Source organism: Mauremys reevesii, linkage group 2, assembly GCF_016161935.1.
Source record: "Mauremys reevesii isolate NIE-2019 linkage group 2, ASM1616193v1, whole genome shotgun sequence".
Lineage (NCBI taxonomy): Eukaryota > Metazoa > Chordata > Testudines > Geoemydidae > Mauremys > Mauremys reevesii.
This window is the reverse complement of record NC_052624.1, coordinates 64,179,567-64,203,622: the sequence shown is the minus strand read 5'-3', so window position 1 is coordinate 64,203,622 and position 24,056 is coordinate 64,179,567. Positions and strand designations below refer to the sequence as shown.

General features: G+C 42.5%; 1 protein-coding gene and 1 non-coding gene across 4 annotated transcripts in view; one reads left to right on the top strand and one right to left on the bottom strand.

Moving 5' to 3' along the window:
* Positions 1–1,667: 1,667 nt before the first annotated feature.
* On the bottom strand, positions 1,668–1,775 carry LOC120399719. Its single transcript, XR_005595318.1, has one exon. It is a non-coding gene; the product is annotated as a U6 spliceosomal RNA (small nuclear RNA).
* A 15,514-nt stretch (positions 1,776–17,289) lies between these two features.
* Positions 17,290–24,056, top strand: part of JAZF1 (JAZF zinc finger 1) — a 265,569-nt gene continuing 258,802 nt past the window's right edge. The window contains exons 1-2 of one of the 3 annotated variants that reach the window (XM_039521095.1): positions 22,102–22,199; positions 22,324–22,434. In XM_039521095.1, the coding sequence (XP_039377029.1) occupies positions 22,193–22,199; positions 22,324–22,434 (118 nt within the window). In that variant the 5' untranslated portion in view covers positions 22,102–22,192. Of the gene's footprint in view, positions 17,548–18,570; positions 18,711–22,101; positions 22,200–22,323; positions 22,435–24,056 lie in introns of those variants that run through there. The other 2 variants (XM_039521096.1, XM_039521097.1) reach the window with 2 other exon arrangements.

The following is a 24,056-nucleotide window of genomic DNA, read 5'->3' as shown; positions in this document are numbered from 1 at the left end:
AGGTTAATTTTTTAAAAACAATAGTGCTTGTTTGAAGCTGCTCGGTAGGGTTTGCAATGTTAGAATATGTCCTGGGGAGATGGATTAATGGGCAAAGCACAAGTGAAGTAGTCAAAGATGCATAATAGTTACATTTGTCACATGAATACCACTTCCATATATGGTCTTTGTGTACACACTATCTCTTGCTTTTAACTCTTCCCTGAACAGTTTCAAGCAATTTGCAGGAAAATGGGGAAAACCACTCTAAATAAGAAATGAATACTTAGCAACTAAGAATAATCTCCTGATGATTCATACAGATTCTAGAACTTGATAAGAGTTCATTGTCGTCTAAGAAAAGTGCAACATTTGTTTAGATTTGTCTGGCTTTTCTGGCTAAAAAAAAAAATAAACAGTCTGAAGTAGAGCAAGTAAAGAATTTGAATTACAAATACCATACAATGGATAGCATCAGCAGGCCTTTCTCAGTCTACTTAAGATAGGGGAAAGTGCTTTTCTACTTTAAGATTTTTCTTATGAAAAAAATCAGTTAAAGATGTTTTATGTCTGACTAAATTTGGGGTAAATTTGTACTAAACGTGTTTTATCCGCTGTTATGTCAGGACATGCCATACAGTCCCCTTTGGGTGAGATGAGGAAAAAAAATCCATTAGAACTAGCAGAAATTTCAGATTGCTATGTACTAGACTTTTGCGTTAAAATGCTACAAGGCTATTAAACTGAAAGAAAAATGTACTATGAACTTACAAATAATTATAAAAAAGCAAATTTACCTTTTATTGTAGGTAACTGCAAACATTTTTTTACCACTAGTTCATTTTTAGTGAATACTGTTAAAAACTTAACCGTTGTTTTAGATAATTCCTTAGATAACCAAATTAATTTTGCTTACTTTTTTAAAGTATTCCAAATATTGCTTGCAATAAGGATAGAGCAGGATAGTTGATATTTATAAGTTGGCAAGTTTGTCAGACACTATTGAAAAAGCTTATTATTTCATCATTTCAATTTTATAACAATAATGTAATGTAATGTTCAGCTCCAAATTTACTCTAAACTAATCAAAACCAAATAGCCAGATTTCTTTATTCTGAACCACAGGTAACTGGATATAGTAATTTCCCCCCAAATCAATGCATTGCAGGGTTTGATCTCCTGCTTATCTGAAATTTAATTTTTCTGAACATGCACAGTCTCTCAAAAACTTCAGCTAAATAGTTTTGATCTATTGTTTTGAGTCATCTGGAACTGTTGGGGGATACAGTGCTTGTCCAACTTAGTATTTTGTTCTTCCATTGCACCCTGAAGCTATGCTATACAGTGCCAAGAGAAAACTAATTCAGCAGTATAAATTAAAATAGGATTCCCATGACACAAATTGCATAAATGTGTTTTACTTATATAATGACTTTGCAGCAGTAACATGTCTCTGCTGCTGCCTTTTGACTCATGAGAGGCCTCATATACAGCCAACATTCAATGGCAGACAGCAAAGACGAAACAGTATTTTTTTAATTAATATTTTTTTCCTGTTTCGATGGCGGTATTGCCTAACATTCCTTTTTATTGTTGCAATTACTCTCTTCTTTTTTCTTAGACATGTAACCAAAAAAACCCCAAACCATTTCCAAGTATAACTGTAATATTATAATATCCACTACTGTAATAATATTTTCTCTTTAAACTGCTTCACAAATTTATATCATCCTTGTGCAAGGGTCATGATAATCTTCTGTGTTGTTCCAGTTCTAGCACATGTGCTTCTGAAGCAAGCATTTATATTCCAGTTTATAGAAAGCTATAAATGCTCATACTAGGATTTCCTTGCTATTTGAGAGTACACTATGTCAGGAGCAAAGGGTTTGTCACCCTCTAAGCATCAGGGGAGCAACGGCAGAGTGCTTCAAACACAGGCCTTTTGACTTCCAAGGAGCATTAGGATATTATCAGACTTCAGCAACCCAGAACAGTGAAACAATGGTGGAAGTCTAGCCGCAGGCAAGTCACTACATTTAAGTTATTACAGTCAACTACTACATTGCAACTACAATACTACTCGTAAATGATTATAACGTTCAGTTACTGCAGTCAAAGGCCTTCTCCTAGCACCCAAGAAGTCTAAGCAGCTAGGAGACTTACCAAACCTAAATGAGATAAAACGCAATCCATTGAAGAAGACATTTATTTTTTCCTAAATAAAGAATTTTAAACTTTACAAAAATAGACTTAAAATGACTGTTTAGTAGTGAGACATGAAGATGTGAAGCTAATGAAGGGACAGTACAGATTTAGTGTGCCTGTTCATTAGAAGATAACTACATGAGATGGAAATCTGTTCAGTCAAATGTGTCTCAATCCTGCAATGGGATCCACATGGCAGAGCTTTAAACCTGTACCAAGCCCTGCTGTAGGCTACACGCGGGTTTGCCTATGCAGAATCAATTACAGAATTGAGGTTTTAGGTCTTATCCCCTTCAAACTTTGAAATGGGTTCACATGTCTTGCCAGCCCTGTCTATGCTCCCCTCTCCTATGATTTTCTCCTTTGATTTTTCCTTTTTCTTGCCTTGTGCTCCTCAACCTAGCAAAAGAGCTTCCGAAATAGCAACCAAACTATTTTTGCTTGCACTGAAATTAAATTAATCTGCACAATGAACCATTTGGGTGGCATTCTGATACAGATGAAATAACAAAAATAGGTGAAAGAAAAGGAGGTAAAATTTTCAAAATACTTTGCAAAACAAATTTAATTCCTTTCACCTCTACTAAATGTACATTTCAAGATTTGGACTGCATCACAAACCTTTTGAGCTTTTCTCTTTTGGCTAACCACGTCACCATGACCCTGCATTATGGTCTCATGATTAGAGAAGACACTGGGAACACTAGTCCAAAATCATCTTCTAACTCACTATCTGCAAGCCACTTTATCTCTGAGTATCTCATTTACATACAGAACTATAAAATGGGATTAATACCTATTCACCTTTGTAGAGCACTTTGGCCTAGATCCTCAAAGGTATTCCTGTGCCTAACTCCAGTGGTAGTTAGATATCTGAATACATGTGAGGATATAGGCCTTTGGGTTTCTCAGATGAAAGTGTTATACAAGACTAAAGGTGAGTATATATTTGTTTAAGAAGGATCAGATGAAGTGCATAACAGATATAGTCAAGCTGGCTTAGTGTAAACATTAATTTGTTATATTTTTTATATTAGCTAAGATTTTCCAGTAAGAAATCTCACATCCCCTGGAAATAAAACCACTGAAATGGAGGCTCTCTCACAAATTCTTTAGTGCTGAAAAGTGAAATCTGTTCCAATCTGCACATATTCCTTCACATATTTGTACATATAAACTATTAAATGAAACAGAAGCCAAATTATTTACTGTATTAGATAAAAATTGAGAAAACATTTAATTTGGAAATCATTAATATTCTTCTTCACAGACAGAATGCAACTGTATGTGCTGAAAGTTTTTTAATCAACTGATGTGAAACTAGTATAATCATACTGAATTAGTGCAAAATGGTGTGAAGCATGGAAAATGTTTTCCATGAAGCAAGTTACCATGAAAAATGAAATGACTGTTTATGCACATACTTAAAAAAGTTTCTGAATGAATTTAGTACAAGGTACCCATGAAATCTGGGAAGAATAGCACTGACTTCAGCCACATGTACCCTGGAGGACCTGATCCAATTCCCATTGAGTCAATGGAAAGGCTTCCACTGACATAGGATCCAGCTCAGTATGAGCTGGATTCGGTAAGCCTTCTACACAGCTTTGCCAACACACCTCATTACTGATTTGCAGCAACCCTGTTATTGCAGGCTGGAACCAGTAGAAATTGCCAGCATTGCTAAATTATGCAGTGGTTTTGTGAGGTGCACTGCAAAAAATTATTTTCAGTATTATTTGTTATTATCTGTAACCTTAGAAACGATTTGAACTATGTCTCCACTAAACTGTGCCACCAAACTTTCTCCAACATGCACAATAGACATATGACTAAGGAAAGAAATATTTAAACAATATCACAACTTTAAATTATCCTGTAACTTGTTCCGTGCAGGCAGACTGCCTGAACAGAAAAAGTTGCAACATTGGGGTTAAAGCCCCGATCGTGCAAACACTTTACTTTACTACTATGAGTAGCCTCATTGTTTTCAAGTAGATCATAGGAGGATCAGAGCCTAATTTAGCACATAGCCATACATGCCACACCAGATGCTATGCTGATCATTTGCTAGTTAGGTATGGGTTTTATTTATTTATAGTGTAACAATGTAGAAGTAACATACTTCTACATCTTCATGTATAGCATTATCTACTAGCAATCCTGTACTGTCATGTCCATTTGGAGTTTATCTTACTCCAAATTTGGATAATTGTTCCTTCCTGACTTTCCAAAACTCTGTATGTACTTGCTCCTTCCTACCATCTGCTACCTCCACGACTTGCTTCTATCACTCTCCCCTTTGTCTCTTTAATTTAGGACTCACACAACTCTCTTCAAGCTTTCCTTTCCCTCTAGTAGTGTATCCTTCCATTCTCCAGGTCACTGTAATTATTTCTAATTTTTACCTCATTACCACTTCTAAATTTCAGGACCTTTTTCTTACACTCTACTCTTCTCTCCAAATGGCACCTCATTTAACCTTTTTTGCCCACATAAAAGCTTTGGTATTTGTGATAGGATATACAAACCTCACACGGGAGAAGAATGGGCTACGGAGTAGTTCCGGATCCATGTAGCCCCACCCTGTCACGCCTGCACAAGCTGGAAGCAGATCTTAAAAAGGGAAGCACAGAAGGTCAGAGGGAGGAAGATGGTGGAAGGGAGCAGACCTATGCTCTTGGGAAGGAGTAGTCCAGGAGCTCTTGCTTCCTGAGGCTTGGAGACACTGACCTGACAAAGTCTGCAAAGGAGGGACTGGTGACTTTTGAAAGTCAGAAATTTTAATTTTGTGGTTTGGTTCTTTACTTTACCCTGGGGGAAAAGGGAACACTGGTAGGAGGCAATCCAGGCAGGCAGCTACACAGCACCCCAAAGTGCAGGTCTCAACAGCCTACCTCCGGGTCCTGGATTACAATCAAGTGGAGAGGGTGGACCTGGGCTCCCCAACAGCCCCTAAAGAGGGAATAATGACCAAAGTTTATCCCTTCGCTGGGAATCTAGTTGGGGAAGATCCTGAACATGTAAGGGTCCCAACCCTATGACCCTGACACAAGGGGGAAGCCCTGAAGCCCTTACTGACTTCTGAAGATTTCCACATTATTGGACTATTTATATGTACCCTGAAAGAGATGGACTTAAATGTGTGACCTGGCTGGAGGGCTGTGTCACAAAAAGGACAGACTCATATGATGCAGAGCTATAGTGAGAAAGAGGAATGACTGGGCAGAAGGCAGCTTGTTACATCCTGGTCTGACCACTAGGAGGCATGGTGAGTATTTCCCTTCACAACTGATGCAGAATGTGGACAAACTAACCCCACCTCTGCTATAGGGGATTATCTAGTTTAAAAAAAACGCAAAAAAAACAAAAAACACACCTTACCTCACCAACTAGACAGGAATAACAAGAAAATAGACATGGAGAAGCTGTTGAAGTGGGTGACAGATAACCAGCAGCAACAGGCGGAGCAACAGCACAGCACCAACTATTACAGCAGATGGGCATCCAGCAGCAGCAACAAGCAATACAACCGCAGGAGCTTGTTCAAGAGCTGGTTGTACAGCAACAAGAACAATAACAGTGTCTTGTTCAACAGGTATTGACACCAGTACATCTGCAGCGGGTGGCAGCGAATCCTTCTACAGGAGCACCTAAAGCAAGCCTGGCCACTACAATACCAGGGAAGTTAAGAAAGATTGGGCCAGAGGATGAACCTGAAGCATTTTTGGTTACATTCAAATGGGCAGTAACTTCAGCACAATGGTTGCCCAAACATTGGGCTATTTTGCTGGCTCCATACTTGATGAGAGCATCCCAGGCTGCCTACAGGGGACTTGACTCGGTCACCACACACGACAATATTCGTGTCAAAGCCAACATTTTGGATTATCCCATCCCCTCCCCTGCAGGCATGTTCCCTATAGTGACAGAAACATTGTCATTGCTTCCGCAGTCACAGATATCCACCGGGGTCCCAGTGCTGGGTAGTGGCCAGAAACTCAAGGTATGCTACTGGTACTGGCTCCAACCAGAGATGAGGGCCAGAGTGCAGATGGCTGATCAAATAGTAATAGAACAGTTTACCCAGATCCTCCCAGCTGGGGGAAGAGATTGGGTGGTGAGGCATCGACACGAGATATTGACAGAAGATGTAAATCTGATGGACAATTACATAGCTGCTGACCAATTTCCTTCTGAGACAACGGGCTGCAGCTATACTGGGGCCAGCGGAACAGCCTGTCCCAAGGCCTGGGATGAAAGTAACTGGTGGGATTAGGTGAAACAGAGGGACCTCTTGCTGGACAAGGGGCCCTCCCTCTATCCGAAAGAATGAGCCCAAATGCCCATTAGATGTAGAGCTTCTAGCCAGAGATGAAGATTTCATAAGAGAACAGAGAGATGACCAGATGCTATGGTGGGTCTTTGATCAAGTTGCTATGACCAATGGCGAAGAAGTGGCTACTCAGCTGCTAAAACAATGGCTCTATTTTGAATTTAGGAGAGAACAGTTATATCGGCTGGAACAGGACTACCAAATCAAAGAGATGACAATACAGCTCCTCATGCCAGGACAGCATCAAAGAGAAGTGTTATGGCTCACTCACTTGACCCCATGTGCATTCACTTGGGGGTGAATAAAACACTCAAACAGGTGATGAACAGGAGCTATTGGCTGGGAGTGCACATGAAGTCAAGGATTATTGTGTGTCATGACAAATGGCTGGACCCAAGAAGACCCTGAAAGCCCCTTAGTCATGTTCCTATAGTGGGGATACCATTTGAAAGAACTGGGATGGATCTAGTGGGACTGCAGGAGAAAAGAGGCAGGGTACCAGCATATCCTGGCGGTTCTAGATCACACAACCCAGTATCCAAAGCCATCCCCCTCTGCTCTATAAATTCGGCAACCAGCATAGCCGAGTTTATGAAATTATTTGCTCAAGTATACCAAAAGAGATCCTGACTGATCAAGGAACTAACTTTGTGTCACATTTGATGAAAGAGCTGTGGTGATTTGTTAAGGGTTAAGACATTAAGTACATCAGTTTACCACCCCTAAATGGATGGATTGGTTGAGCAGTTTAATCAGATGCTGAAAAAGATACTGAGGAAATTTGTAGCATCAAACCCCTGCAAGTGGGACCAGTTATTTCCACCACTGTTGTTTGCCATCAGAGAGGTTCCACAAGCATCCATGGGACTCTCCCATTGCCTTCCATATAGGAGCACAAATCTCACGGGATTTTAGACCTCCTCCGAGAAGCATAGGAGGAACCAGGACCAAAGGTGATGAACGTGGAGTAGTACGCACTCCAGTTGTGAGACAGGCGTAAGACGTTAGGGGACTTTTCAAAAGAAAAAATATTGAAAGCCCAATAGAACTAAGAAAGGACTGTAACCAAGGGACCATCTATGAGAATTTAGACCTGTTTACCAGGTACTATTATTGCTATTGAGTTCAGAGTAAAGATTATTGGTCTGGTGGCAGGGACTGTTCAAGGTCATGAAAGAAGTGGGATTGGCCAACTATGAAATCTGACAGACAGGGAAGAAAAACGAAATAAGTGTATGACGTTAACCTTTTGAAAGCCTGGAAAGATCAAGAAGATCTCCTTATAATACCCTATCCACCCAAACCTGGGCTATGCCCTCAAGCACCCATAACCCAAGAATCCTGAGCCATACCAATGGGAGAAGAGCTTCAATCAGAACAGACAGCCCAAATGAAGCAGCAGATTGAATCCTTCCCTGCAGTATTTTCAACCTTTCCGAGATGCACTAACCTGGCTTATCGTGACACAGCCACAGAACCAGAACAATGGTGTGACACTACACCCCATATTCTTCATAGTGGTATTATTATATGATATGATTATGGCACAATTATGATGCACTTTGTGCAAGACGGGGCATGTAAGGTGTCACTGGAAAAGTTATGATTTGCTGAATATGGTTATCTTATTTGTATACATGTATATTTTTGTATCTGAAGTTATGAATATTGACTAGGTGACACCCACTAGGGAAAATGCTTCCAGTCTAGATAGCTGGCTGTCAAGGGCCTATTCAAGGTAATGGGCCATTAGGAATAACAATAGGCCTTAGGTATCAGAGGGGTAGGCGTGTTAGTCTGGATCTGTAAAAGCGGCAAAGAGTTCTGTGGCACCTTATAGACTAACAAACGTATTGGAGCATGAGCTTTCGTGGGTGAATACCCACTTCGTCGGATGCACCCACGAAAGCTCATGCTCCAATACGTTTGTTAGTCTATAAGGTGCCACAGAACTCTTTGCCGCTTTTAATAGGCCTTAGGAGAAGCTTATTCCCCACCTGGGTAAGCCTTCCTGAGAATGTTCCAGACTGCCTGGCTACTATGACTCAACAAGGTATGCACCCTGGGGGGACCCATCACAAACGGGTCCTTGAAAACCCACAGCCACTCCCGTGAAAGATGTAGGACACCATCCAAGAGGAGCTATGAGCCATGTTAGAGCAGTGGTAGTGAAGTCCCATTGTGCTGGTACTGAAACCAGATGGGACGACCTATTCTTTTTGATTTCAGAAAAGTAACTATATCATCAAAGTTTGATACCTACCCTATGCCCAGAGTAGATTAGTTCACTAGAAAGGCTGGGAGCTGCCAAGTATATCTGCACCCTAGACCTCAGGAAGGCATACTGGCAGATCCCTGACCTCAGAGTCTCAGAAAAAAACAGCTTTCTCCACTCCATTTCTTCTGTACCAATTGCGAGCTATGCCATTTTGCCTCTGTGGGGCAGCAGCCACTTTCCAATGGCACATGGATCATGTGCTGTAACTACGTGGTCAATATGCTGCAGTATATACTGATGACACTGTGATTTACAGCTGTAATTGGAACAGCACATATGACATGTTACCTCCATCCTACAGATTCTGAGGGGTACAGGATTCACTGTGAACCCAAGTAGGATGGCAAACTGGAAGTTACTTATCTTAGTTATACCATAAGAAGGAGCAAGTTATGACCACTGGCAAACTACAGGCCTTAGCAACTTGGCCCATCCTGACAAAAATAAAAGAGGTCTGACACTTTTTAGGCCTAGCAACCTATTATGGACATTTTGGACCAGACTTTGCCATGATTGCAGCACCCCTCCTTGTGAAGGATACCAGTCCTAAGAAAATCATTTCGCCTGGAGTCTGCGACAGAGCATTTTGGAATCTAAAAGACTCTCTGTGTCAGGAACTGGTACGTTTTCACCCAAATTTTTCCAAAAGGTTCACGCTATAAACATATGCCTCTGCTGAAGGACGTAGAACAATCCTTTCCCAGGAGGCTGAGGAAGAGGAACACCCAATTCCCTATATAAGTAGAAAACTGTTCCCCCAGGAGGAAGCCTATTCAGACACAGAAAAATAACCATTAGCTGTGAAATGGGCTGTGGATGTCTTAAGGTGCTATTTGTTGGCAAACCCCTTCTCATTAGTAACTGAACACACACCTCTTCACTGGTTCAACATCATGAAGGATGTCGACCCAAGAATTTTATGCAGTGGTATCTCTCCTTACAGCTATATAGTTTTCAGGTACTCCACCGAGCTGGGACAGTCCACCAAAATGCTGATTCTCTCCCCCTCCTTCCGCCCTCCCCCCTTCCCTCCCCCAAAGGAGAGCAGAAGACACAATCCTGGATCCTGTTTTGAGGCGGAGGGTATGTGATGGGGCATACAAACCCCACACGGGAGAAGAAAGGGTTAAAAAGCATCTCTGGGCCCAGGTAGCCTCACCTGTAAAGCCTACACAAGCTGGAGGTGGAGCTTAAACAGGGAAATAGAACAGCTCAGAGGCAGGCAGTGGAAGGAAGCTGACCTGAGCTCTGGGCAAGGAGCACCCCAGGAGCTCTTGCTGCCTGAGGCTTGGAGATATTGACCTGACCAAGCCTGCAAAGGAGGGACTGGTGAAGGTCAGAAGCTTTAATTTTGTATTCAATGCTTTACTTTATGCTGGGGGGACACCGGTAGGAAGTGATCCAGGAAGGTCGCTGCATAACACTCCACAGTACAGATCTTTGCTGTCCACCACTGGGCCCTGGATTGGCACCCAATTAAGAGGTTGGGCCCCTAAAGTGTGGACAATGACAGAAGTCTATACTTCAACAGGGAACTTAGTTGGGGAAGATCCTGAAGGCATTAAGGGTGCAGACCCGAAGATCCTGACCCAAGCGGGGAGCCTGGAAGCCCTTGATGACTTCTGAAGACTTGCACATTATTTAACTCTTTATGTCTCCCCTGAAAGGCAGACACAAATGTGTGATCTGGCTGGAGGGCTGAGTTGCAAAAAGAACAGACAGCTACATGCTGGGGCTATACCATAGGCGCCGAGTTTCTAATCTACTGGGGGGTGCTCCCGTCCCCACTCCACTTCTTCCCCCAGTGCCCCACCCCTGCCCTTCTTCCCACCCCCGCTCTGCCCTGCCCCTTCCCGCCCAGTTCTGCCCTCTGCAGGATAGGAAGAGAACCTGCCACATCCTGGCCTGACCACTAGGAAGCACTGCTGGTGAGTGCTTCACAGTAATCAATTGTGTAAAGCATCTTCTCTCTATTCCACCTCTCTGTAAACCATTTGGAACTTCTTTATAGCTAATGGCTATTAGCCAGATGGGCAGGGATGGTGTCCCTAGCCTCTGTTTGCCAAAAGCTGGGAATGGGCAACAGAGGATGGATCACGATTACCTGTTCTGTTAATTCCATCTGCAGCACCTGGTACTGGCCACTGTCTGAAGACAGGATACTGGGCTAGATGGACCTTTGGTCTGACCCCGTATTGCTGTTGTTATGTTCTTATGTTATGTTTATACAAGGACACTAGATAAAATTAATTACATTGTTTCATTAGTAATTTGTCATTTTCACCACTTTTGTATAAAATGTTTAACTCATTGCAGTTCAGTTTTAAGACCAACACTAACGCACAGTGGCACTTGATTACTGTGTGTATTAAGGTTTTGCCTCAGTTCCCATCAGGATTGGGAGCCCATTGTGCTGGGGACTGCAAACATATAGGAAGATATGGTACCAGCCCCAAAGAGCTTAAAATTGAGAAACTCAAAACAACTGGTATAGTCAGTACCTGAATATTACTCTCTAGGACAGGACCAAACTTTGTTGACAATGTGCAACTCAGTACTATTGTGGGAGGACTGCTGGAGTGTTATTCCAGAAAAAGATTGAGACATTCGCTGGCGGTGTGAGAGGTTGCACCACTTCTGCATACTCCACCTTTTCTGTGGATAGAGAATGTAAATTCCCATTCCTCATCTTCCAGCACTCCTCAAAAGTATTAATCACATCTATTTTTTTAAGATAAAGCCTTCATGATATAAATGATTGAAATGTATCATTTTAGTGGGTATAGAAAGTATGGCCACATTCGTCAGTCATAAACACAGTTCAGAATAGTAATACAGATAATGTTACCAACAAATAATAAGACATTCTTTTTAAAATCAGAGGACAGTGGAGAGAAAAATTTGGTGGCTTGAGAGGGTGAAAAGTATTTTGCAAGTGTAGAGCCCTAATAAAGGAGGCACTTTTATCTACTGGTTATAGCATAAATTAGGTATAGGCAAAGCTGGATTGTATTTCAAACTGCGCATTACTTTCAGGCCTGATTTTGTTTACATACTTCCCCCACAGATAACTCCCACTGAAATGAGTCCTTACTACCTTCTGTTTTAGTTTTCCAAGCTGGAAAATGGAGATAGGCAAGTATCATTCTCTGTGTAGAATGCTTTGAAAAGCCTGAATGGGAAGGGGCATACATATAGTGTGGGGAAATTGACTCTGAAAGTTCTAAACATTTTATTAAGATGATGTTTAAAAAAAGTGAACAGTACAGAGTTTAAGCATAGAAGTTTCTGGTTATCAGGGAATAATGTACAGATTATCAACAGGTGCGAAGTTTGGTTTAAGATCGAGTGGCATAAAGTTCTTTCTACAAGAGCTGTTTATCACAAGGGCAGCATGATGCGTTTCTCTTATGCACCAGAAAGAAAGGTAACTGGATGCCAAAACTGGAGAAGGGGGGGGGGGGGAGTAAGCTGAGGGACATTTGTGGCAGACAAACATGAACAGAGAAACACAAGGAGTAGTTTTGGCATATAGGGCCTGATCCTGCACCACTGAAATCTACGGGAGCAGGCCCTTAGTTAATTTGGGAACAAAAAACAGATTCTCTGAAAAGAAAAGTAGTAAGAAGATGGGTCTGAAAAAGTGTCTAGAATAGATCATAGGAGTCTGTTACTAATCATGGGCCTGACCCGATGAACTGCCTCAACTTGCAGTGAAATCATCAGAAGTTAAGCCTACTTAACACCCGCTAAATCAGGCCCTAAAATACTAGGGAGGAGTGACTTAGGCTTTGTCTACACTACCCTTTTAGTGCCACAGCTGTGCGGCTACAGCCGTGCCACTAAAAGGCGCGCAGTGTAGCTGCTGTTTGTCAGTGGGAGAGAGCTTCCACTCCCAACAAGCAGCAGCTTTGTCGGCAGGAGCGTTCTCTCGCTGACAAAGCGCTGCTCACATCGGTACTTTTCATCGGTAAAACTTTTGTTGTTTGGGGTGCGTGTGTTTTTTTTAACACCCCTGAACAACAAAAGTTTTACCAACAAAGTTCCAGTGTAGACAAAGCCTTAGTCAAAGGCATTACCTGGATCATTGTGGGATACTGAGTGGCTCCTAAAAAGTGCGCTCAGCACTTCCAGCTCCTGTTGACTTCTGTGGGAACTGTGTTCTCACCAGCTCATGGAGTCCCAGAAATCCAGAGAATTTAGTAAGCACCTACATCTTTATTTTTATTTATTTTTCAGTGATAGTAGACGAGTTGTAGAAAGCAGCTATAGGAAAGTGTTGACAGAGTAGTGATATTTACTGGTTTGTTTCACTGTGGGCTTGATCCTGCATCCATTGAACATATGGGGCAGCTCCCATTGACTTTAATGATGCAGGATCAGCCCCTTACGTAATTCATGTACACAATGCTCATTCTATTGAGTATTGGACTCCTGCTTCTCTGTACAATTTTATTATATTACTGTAGCACTCACAATGTGCTAGACACTGTCCATACAAAGATCCAGTCCCCAGTCTGTAAAGGTTAATATTTAAGGTTGCGAGGCTGCAAACTGAGCTGTGGACCCCTGCACCCACACAGAGCTCTACTGATTTTAATAGAGCTCTGCATAGGGCTAGGATCTGATTGTACAGATTAGAGACCTATTACTAAGAGAAATGCTTAAAGTATTTTTCTCCTGCACCTGTCTGTTGTTCTAAGTCCCAAGCCTACAAAAATTTGCCATGAGTAATCCTATAAAATTTAGTAGCAAAATTAAGCATCTGCATCAATGTTTGCAGGATTGGGGTCTTAATTAGGATCAGCTGTCTCCCAAACTGCCCTTTGTCTTGGCCAATTATTAGTTGACTAATTTTCTTGTAAGGATAATGGAAGATGCGGGCCTTGAGGACAGATTTAAAGAAAGAGAGTAGTGACCTGTGAAATGAATATGCTTGACACAAACAGACCAAATGATAGGTTTTAGATATCAGGAACCTGTGTGTTACTCAAGAGAATTCTAACTTTAATATGGATGCCTTATAGTGTTGAAGTGAAGGCAGGCTTTCCTTAAATCTGTATCTTTGGAAAATAAATTTTGTGCATTTTTTAATGTACAATTAAGTAAAGTAAATATATACCCTAGGAACAATTTTTTTGATTGGAAGTTATGCAATATATTGGGAAAATCAGTGTTAATTTATATGAAAATTGGGAAACTGATCTGTGAACAAAGATGCAGGTTATTTTGTCACCATGAGGTTTTAGAGTAGCAGCCATGTTAGTCTGTATCCGCAAAAAGAACAAGAGTACTTGTGGCACCTTAGAGACTAACAAATTTATTTGAGCATAATGATGGTGTCATTTAAATAAATATGCTGGTGTCATTTGAATAACAAATAGGATCATCATAGGACCTAATCACATTAGCCACGCCATCAGGGGCTCATTCACCTGCACATCTACCAATGTGATATATGCCATCATGTGCCAGCAATGCCCCTCTGCCATGTACATTGGCCAAACCAGACAGTCTCTACGCAAAAGAATAAATGGACACAAACCTGACATCAGGAATCATAACATTCGAAAACCAGTAGAAGAACACTTCAACCTCTCTGGTCACTCAGTAACAGACTTAAAGGTGGCAATTTTGCAACAGAAAAGCTTCAAAAACAGACTCCAACGAGAAACTGCTGAGCTTGAATTAATATGCAAACCAGATACCATTAACTTGGGTTTGACTAGAGACTGGGAATGGCTGGGTCATTACACATACTGAATTTATTTCCCCACGTTAAGTATCCTCACACCTTCTTGTCAACTGTCTAAAATGGGCCATCTTGATTACCACTACAAAAGTTTTTTTTTCTCCTGCTGGTAATAGCTCATCTTAATTAATTAGCCTTTTACAGTTGGTATGGCTACTTCCGCTTTTTCATGTTCTCTGTATGTATATATATCTTCTTACTATATGTTCCATTCTATGCATCAGATGAAGTGGGCTGTGGCCCACGAAAGCTTATGCTCAAATAAATTTGTTAGGCTTTGGCTACACTTACACTTCAAAGCGCTGCCGCGGCAGCGCTTTGAAGCGCTAAGTGTAGTCAAAGCGCCAGCGCTGGGAGAAAGCTCTCCCAGCGCTGTCCGTACTCCACCTCCGTGTGGGGAATAATGTACAGCGCTGGGAGCCGCGCTCCCAGCGCTGGGGCTTTGACCACACTGGCGCTTTGCAGCGCCGCAATTTGCAGCGCTGGAGAGGGTGTGTTTTCACACCCTGCTGCAGCGCTGCAAATTTGTAAGTGTAGCCAAGCCCTTAGTCTCTAAGGTGTCACAAGTACTCTTGTTCTTTTCAAGAGGTTTTAGGGTCTCAAGTGCATAGGTAGTCAGAGATGGCTCCAAGATTTCTGCTGCTCTAAGCAAACAGGCATACCCTCCATGCCTGCAGTCACTAACCATTTTGCTGCCTTGAAAGCTTTGCTACTCTTTAGGCAATGACCCCTTCAGCAATGATGGGAGTAGCTGAGAGGGCAATATAGTTAATAAATCAGAATCTGATTCTGCAGACCCTTATGCACGTGCTTAACTTTAGGCATAGAGTTAAGCACATGCATAAGTATCTGCATGATTAGGATCTTAAGCCAGTATTTTTATTTTTTTGCAGCACTGGTTTTGCTTGAACTATTACCATAATTTTAGCATAATATGCAATATAGCAAGGATGGGATAATTATAAAAAAAAACTTTAAAGAACCCACCTGACAGGAGAGCTCTTGCTCTTTTTTTCCTTTTAATTTTAAATAAAGCTGTCTATGAATTTGAGCCTCAGGAGAACTTCATTCAAATCAATTAATCAGTCAGCCTCTCCAGTGACTAGCTTTCTGGAGACAAAAAAGTCAAAATAGGTTTTGAGAGTGAGTTTTGTAGTTTTATGTTAATTTCCTTCTCCAGTTCTATCAGTTTTACACCACAGCACAATCCTGATTTCTTGCTCTCCTACTCAACTCCTATCAACACAAGAGTTCAACATGCAAAGATTAGCAGAATCATGTCCTTATGCTGCAAAGATCTATCCTACAGAGAGACAGAGCCAAATTCTGTGCCAATTAGACCTTCTGCTACTTCATATTCCAATCCTCTAAATAGTTATGCATGTGCTTAAAGTTATTAATTTGAATAGCCTCATTGATTTCAATGGGTTACTTACAGTAGTACAGTCAAGCACCTGTGTCTGTAGGATCAGGGCCTAAAGGCTTGATTCTGCAAGTAGCTGAGAACTCTCAACTCCAATGAGATGGGGTTGAGGGTGCTCACTACCTTGTAGGTGCTGACATTCAGTAAAGTCAATGGGGACTGTATGAGCTTTAGGTGAATGCACTGCTTAGACCGGTGGCTCTCAACCTTTTCAGACTACTGTACCCCTTTCAGGAGTCTGATTTGTCTTGCGTAGCCCCAAGTTTCACCTCACTTAAAAACTACTTGCTTACAAAATCAGACATAAAAATACAAAAGTGTCACAGCACACTATTACTGAAAAATTGTTTACTTGCTCACTTTTACCATATAATTATAAAATAAATCAATTGGAATATAAATATTGTACTTACATTTCAGTGTTTAGTATATAGAGCACTATAAACAAGTAATTGTATGAAAGTTTAATTTGTATTGACTTCACTAGTGCTTTTTATGTAGCCCATTGTAAAACTAGGCAAATATCTAGATGAGTTGATGTACCTCCTGGAAGACCACTGCGTACCCCAGGGGTATGTGTACCCCTGGTTGAAAACTACTGTTTTATACCACTTGGTGAACTCCTGTACCGTGGGTCCCCCTGTGTGAACCAGATAATGCTACTGTTAGTAAAAATAAGGTGTCACAGCCTATTCCACACGTAGTCCCACTGATTTAAATGCAGCTAATTATGGTGTAAGATACCATTCCAGGGGTTGTCAAATTGGGGGGTCATGACCCCTCAGGGAGTCGCAAGGTTATTACATTGGGGGTCACGAGCTGTCGGCCTCCACCCCAAGCCCCGGTTTGCCTCCAGCATTTATAAATGGTGTTAAATATATAAAACAGTGTTTTTAATGTATAAGGGGTGGTCCCACTCACAAATTGGTTTTATGGGGTAAACAAAAACTAGCTCTTTTTTAATTCCCCACACTCAATGTGTTACTGGAAAAAGTTAAATAAAGTTACAAACAAATGTAACATTTCCCCCCCCCTCCAAACTTCACACTGGCAGTCACACCACTCTGTTGTGTAACACAGCCTTTGAGCACTGAAGTATCTATGTGAACTGCTGTTAAGTCTCCCCCTGAGAAGGTGATGAGTGTAGCCTGGGTCCCTTGATCCTGCTGCTGGAGGAGGAGGCGGTGGCTGCTGGGGTAGCACAGCTGTTACAGTGCAGCACTGGTCCCTCCTCCCAGCTGCGGCTGCCTCATCTCCCCCCACCCAGCCCGTCCCTCCCCTCCGCCGCTCCCGACGCTGCTGCTGCCGCCGCGGCCACCTCCTCCTCCCCGCCCCCACCCTCTCTCGCTCTCTCTCTCCATCTCTCTCTGTCCCGTTCCCCCTTTCCCCCGCCTCTCTCCGCCCTGCCGCCGGCGGCCCTGGCAGAGCAGGCACCGCAGGGGGATCTCAATGTAACACCATGACAGGCATCGCCGCCGCCTCCTTCTTCTCCAATACCTGCAGGTTCGGGGGCTGCGGGCTCCACTTCCCAAGCCTGGCTGAGCTCATCGAGCACATTGAGGACAACCACATCGGTGAGTGGCCGGGAGGGGGACCCCCCCGCAGCGCTGGGGAGCGGGGTGCATGTGCAAGGGGCGTGGGGCTGCATGCCGGGCACGGGCACGGGCACGGGCACGGGGGGGGGAGAAGGTGCCGGGGTGGCTGCATACTGGGCATGGGCGTGTTCGGGGCGCGGGGCGGCGTGAGGTGCAGGAGGCGGCATGGCAAGGCGTGGGGCGGAGTGCTGGGGGAGGCGGCGCGGGGGGCTGGGGCGGCTGCACAAGTGGGCACGGCGGGGGTGGGGGTGGCAAGCTGGGCGCCGCTGCAGCGGGGAGTGAGTTTGCCTTGGCAGGAGGCAGCGCGGAGAGAGCCGGAGGAGGCGCGGGGAGGGGGGAGAGGAGGACGGGCACGGCACGCCGCGCCGCCTGCTGCTTCCGCCCCGGCTCTGGCTGTCAGGGCTCCGGGGAGGGAGGGAGCGAGCGAACCGCGGCAGCCATTCCGCTTCCTTCTCGCCGCCGCTGCTGCGTCCTGTCAGCGCTGTTGCTAGGTGTGGTGGGGAGGATCGGGCGCTGCCTGCCCGCTGCAGCCTGGCTGCCCTGAAGGCGCCTCTCCGGGGAGGAAGGGTGTCGGGGAGGCCGGCGGCTGGGGTGGGCGTGGAACAGGGCCCCGCCGGCGGGCGGGCGGGGGTGGAGGTTAAGCGGCGGCGGCGGCTGCTGCAGGGGCGAGGTCTGCGTGCGGCTGGTGCCGCGTCTGGGGTCAGGAGACGCCGTGCGGCTCCGGCAGCGGGGAAGGAGGAACCCCTCGGTGCAGCGCCGGCGGGCGGGGATTCCGCGGCGCTCTGCTGCTGCTGCTGCCATTTGCTGGTGAGCCGCGGCCAGGCCTCTGAGCGGGGTCCCGCCGGCGGGGCATGGGGCTGGGCGCTGCGCCTGTCTGATCATCACCTGTAGGATAGCTCGCTCCCCCTCCCCACACCGTGTTGATCAGACAAGCGCTTTCAACAAGTCCCCTGCCTGGGATGCCGCGGTCCCGAATAATTCTTCGGGAAAAGCCGCCCTGTGCTCGCTCCGTGGGGAGTGGGGGCAGGGATTATGCCCAGTGCATTATGCAGCAGGAGGTGGGGTGATGACTCGTCAGTCTGTTGCCTCCGGGAGGGTGCCCCTGGGTTTGTATCCGCACAGCAGTTCGCAGTTACGTGCAGGTATGAATGTGTGAGGAATGACCCCGGCGTCTCTATGCAAATCCAAAAGTTAACACTATGACAAAGTTTTTTTTTAAATCTTTCAGTTAATATATGAGCAAAAGATAAAACATGAGGCCTACCTTCTGTACATGGATTTTTCTTAGAATTAGCTTTGTTTTAAAAAAAAATAGTTTAGCAAATCTTTTTTTTTAATTGCTGTCTAGAAAGTAATACAATTGATGCATTACAAGAAAAAAAAAGGTGGGTGAGGTACTATGTTTTATTGGACCAACTTCTGTTGGTGAGAAATACAAGCTTTCGTGCTTCTGCAGAACTGGAAAGTTTGTCTTCCTCACCCGCAGATGTTGGTGGAATAAAAGATATTACCTCATCCATCTTGTCTTGCTAATATCTTGGGACTGACACAGCTACAAGTACACTGTGGTATCAGACCTTATTTTTGTTGTCCCATTTAACGGGTTTTACAGTGACTTTTAGGCAACCCCTTCTGTGTAACTGCTTTGCTGTGTTTTATTAACAACGTAAATTAAGCTGTCAGAAATATAATTTTCTTCAAAGTAGAAATTTGACAGGTTAGTGACTCCTGATTTGTTTTAATCTGAAAGAGGATTATAGTCTAAAGAAGGTGTAAATAATTAGATTTGCTGTGATTCAGTAAAAATGTAAGTAATCAGCATGCTGCTGTATAATGATGAAACACACATGCTGTTCCATTTTATGACTTCTTTAATAAGCAGACCCAAACATTTGAAAAAAAAAGTTGAAATTTTGATGAAGTAATAAACTTTAAAATTTGGCACTCAATTTTAAGTTAAATCTAACTTCATTAATACAGTGTTATAGGTGAGATTTAAATTGCAAAACAGAAAGTTCCAGGGTATGGTTTCCATAACCATACACATTGACATGTATGTGATAAAATCATATACAGCACACCATATCTCAAACTGAAAAATACATAGTATACTCTTGTTATAATCTTAATCTGTGTTATAATGGATTCTCATTTTGATATTATTCTATAAACCTGTGATTCTCAATCTTTTCCCATATTGTGAGCCATGTTAAATCAGGAAAACATTTTGGGATGTCACTCCCAACTAGACATAAATAAAGGGAAGGTGGTCATGATAATCCCTTCCCGTTTGAATCTGTTTGCACCCCCACGTTGGGAAGTCATGCTATAAACCAAGCCACGTATCGCCTCATTGCAGCCTGTGAACCGTAATTGGAGAACCACTGACATACAGTTGTACAGAATATTTCATATGCATGGGGGGAAGGGCAGGCTGAGTTACATTAGGAAACTATACACTTAATTTCCTAATATTTGTGCATTTAAAATTAATGTTACATTAATATATATTTGTGTGTAATGCTTTTATTTTCTCTAAAAGAAAGTTGCAATGGATCACAGATTAAATACCCACATATACATTCATATGAGAATGAGATATGACACTGCTTTGAGTACATTTATTTGAAGGTTCTTCCATATGAGATTGCACGTTCAAATAACAATTACACAAATTTGTGGAAAATAGCTTATAGTGCTTGTGATTTTCAAACATCTCTAACATTTATTCTGTATCAGTTTTCTACAAATATGTCAAAAGGTTTTTTCCCTGATGGAAGCCAGTAGTCACTGCATGGGCTCAGAAGTCTGTCCATCCTGAGTTTGGTGCAGAATTGGATCTGAAGTGGATTTCCAGTTTGATGTTTTAAAAATACATCCTATTTGAGCTGTCAGTAAAATCAACTGGAAAAATTCTTACCTGGTGAAGAATCCAGAGTTAAATTCAACCTCAGTGTAAGTCACTGCAACTTCATTGAAGTCAGGGCTTAGTTTGACTTTGTTATACCCTCAAGATATATGGATGGAACTCCTAATAAAGTCATTGGGATTTACATGTGTTAAATTGAACACAGGTCTCAGTTCTTTCATACTAAGACCCTACAAGCTCTTCCAAATGAGCAAGACCCATTACTCTCATGGAGCAGCTTGAAAAAATCCTGACATAAAACTTCCTGAACTTTCCAAAACTCTTCAATTTTGTCTTGAGAAATTTCAGCTGGAAGGGAATTTTTTTGAAAGGTTATAAGCATCTGAAAATGCAGGCTTATGAAATTGTCTTCACAATGTGTGTGTTGTGAGCATAATACTGTAATATTCTCTGTTGAGAATGCTTTTGTCATATACATATACAATCAGGAAGGGATTAATTTTGGACATATAGAGTACATGGTAATATTTCTTTTAAGAATAAATGATGATTTTGAAGACATCTTTTGTACTTTGTATAAGAATAAAAACAATAGGATTAGATTTGATTGTGTTGTTAATTTAAAAAAATAAAATAAAATGTCCTGGGTCACAGGTATGCAAACAGTTAGGTTTATTGTTAATTTAGACTTGGTCCTGCAGTCTGCTTTATGTGAATGGATCCTCACAACATGGAATCCCATTGGTCTGCCCTTATGAGTCAGATTGCAACACTGGGGTTTTAAACATAATACACAGTTCTGATAGTGTATATTTTCATAGAGAGTTACAATGAATCTTGTGTATTATCAAAATAATTGATTTGAATTTAGTCATTTTGCACTGTATGTGGAAGGGTGGAAGCTACAAAGTATTTTAATTCCTCAGTATTAATTAAGGGTCTTTTTTGCCACCCTTATTCATAAGTAAGGTACAACTTACTGTGATTAAGGATAGCAAAACCTGGCCTTTATATTTTGGCAGCAAAATTCCCTGTTAACATTTCTTGCCTTCAAGTGCCAGTGGATGACGTTTTTGAGAAATTCTGTAGTTGCTTTACTTACTTAGAAATACAAAATTCATGAATGCAAGTGTGACAGAACTTGATGTCTATCAATAGATTATTTTTTTGGAGCCTTAATGTTAATTTTATGTATTAATTAGTACCTATAGCAAGCAGCTGCCATAAAAGATAGATGAAATAACTGGTGCAGATGAGCTGGGAGCATTGGCATCTCTTTCTGTGCTTGGCAGGTAAAGAATAATTAAACTCTTATTTGGTGCTACAGACCTATCCTAACACATACCAACGCTACAGTCTGGTTTTTATGACTGTACGGTGCAGCCTTCTGGGTTGGTTAGGCTTACTCAGGAATGATTATCTCAGGCCTATCAAAGGGACCCCATGTACTCCCTGTTGTAATGGGATCAAATTCTGCAGGAACAACCCCTCCATTGCATAACAATGTTAACTTATTCTGTTGCCATAACAGATAACCCTCATTCCCATCTCTGCCTCCACACACACGTACCTACAGTTCCTAAATGAAAATGCTCATTAATGTAAAATTCATCAGTGATTTTTTTTTGTGGTAATTATTTTCTAGGATTTTCTTTATACCCTTGAGATGGCCTGACTCTACCCAGTTGTCTTTGGCTTCCATGATGTCCAGACTCAGAGCCTCCTTCCCCATGTGTGTTCCAGGAAGCACGGAGGATGGAAGGTGCGGGGAAGGGAGGGTTGTAGCCTGCTTTGTGGGATCATCTCCCTGCCTCCTGGGGTTTGGCTGCTATGCAGGCAGCCTAGCTCCCCAATCTACATGTTTGGCTTTTCTACTCCCTGGCTAGAAGCTGAACGTCAGCTGTGGCTTCCTGATCCATGGAATGGCACAGAGGGCATGGACTCTGATCCAATTAATTCTCCTTTTGGAGCGTGTCGGGAGTCAAGGGCAGCTACAGGTGGGTCCCAGGAAGACAGACAATAAAATGTTCGATGCTTGGCTTCAGCAGAATGGCAGATTCCACAGGAGACATGACTGATGTTGTGGTCCTATTGGATTGTATTAGCTTTGCGGAAGGTAGGAATATGTGGTAAGGGAACAGATACAGTTCTATATACAGCCTTTCATTTTGCAGGGCAGTCCTGAAATTCATTACAATTTTCTGATTCAGATTTAAATTTCATCTTCTGGTTTTCTCACAGCAGTTGCTGAAGCTCACTGGGTAGGTCACATTACTGGCATTCTGTGATTTGATTCTTCATCCTTCTACTACTTACTAGCATTTTTCACTAGTTGAACTCCAGCCAGAAGAGCAGGGCACACTAGCTCCCTAAAGGTTTAACAGTGCAAGTATCATGCTCTTTTGGTCTTGGGGTGCTCAAAGAGAGATTCAGTTAGAATTCTTACTCAGATTATTTATTGCATCAGTTTTCTTACCTTCATGGATTCCATTGGCCCGAGGTTTAATATTTTTCCAGTGTGCAGATCAGGTTGGTGCTGATATCACACTGTGCTAAATTGATTACCTCTGTGCATGTATGGTTCATCTGGACTGTTTTGCCTCCCTTGATACCCAGCAGGTCTGAGGGTACCAGATGTGGATCAAATGGAATCAGGGTGGATCAGAGTTACATAACAGTTTAATTAATATAAATGGTCTGAAGAGACAAGGAAAAGTGTGTGTGGGGGGAGAGAGTAGTGAAGAATCAAGGCTGAGTACATTCTTATCCTTTATGAGGGTTGTATGATATAGTACTTAACTGAGATTCTGAAGCATCAAAAGGGAATCTTTCAGCCTTTACTTGTATTAAGGCCACACAAAATAGACAGCTTATAGTAACTGAATAATTCAGTATAACTTGCTCTAGAAAATACAATACCGTGTTGCTGCGTGTCCTCCTGGATAGTACAGTATTCATACAGTAACTTTCACTGACAAGACTTAAAGCTGGAACTTTTTTTTTTTTAATGGAAATTTTTACTTTGTTCCCAAACATTAGGATTGATGATTGAACAGGGGAAGCTGTTACACTAAGTAGTGGAATTATCAGGAAAAAAAGAAGCCTGCAAAGGAGAAATTGAGTGACATAATGAAGGCAGAAAAATTTGGGCACAATATTTTCAAAGTGATAGAAGAAAGCACAAATCAATCTGGATATTTTAATACACCTCTACCCTGGTATAATGCCACCTGATATAACACAAATTCAGATATAACATGGTAAAACAGCGCTCGAGGGGAGGGCGGGGCTCAAATCAAGTTTGATATAAAGCGGTTTCATTTTTAACGTGGTAATATTTTTTGGCTCCCGAGGACAGCTTTATATCGAGGTAGAGGTGTTTGTAGCTCACCAGAGGAAAAGAAAGTATGTTAGTTCTGAAGTTCAACTATGCTAATAATTTTTGGATCCTAATGCCTCCAATAATTTCAAGCCTTCATGGAACATTAAGGCAAAGGGGTCTATAATCAAGGACCAGAGAGCTGAGGTGAAAAAAAGAGAGAAAAAAAAAAAAGGTAGGTGTGTGAGAAAAGAGAATTCCCATGACCTGTGTGCATAAAGCTTGCTTAAAACTAGTACT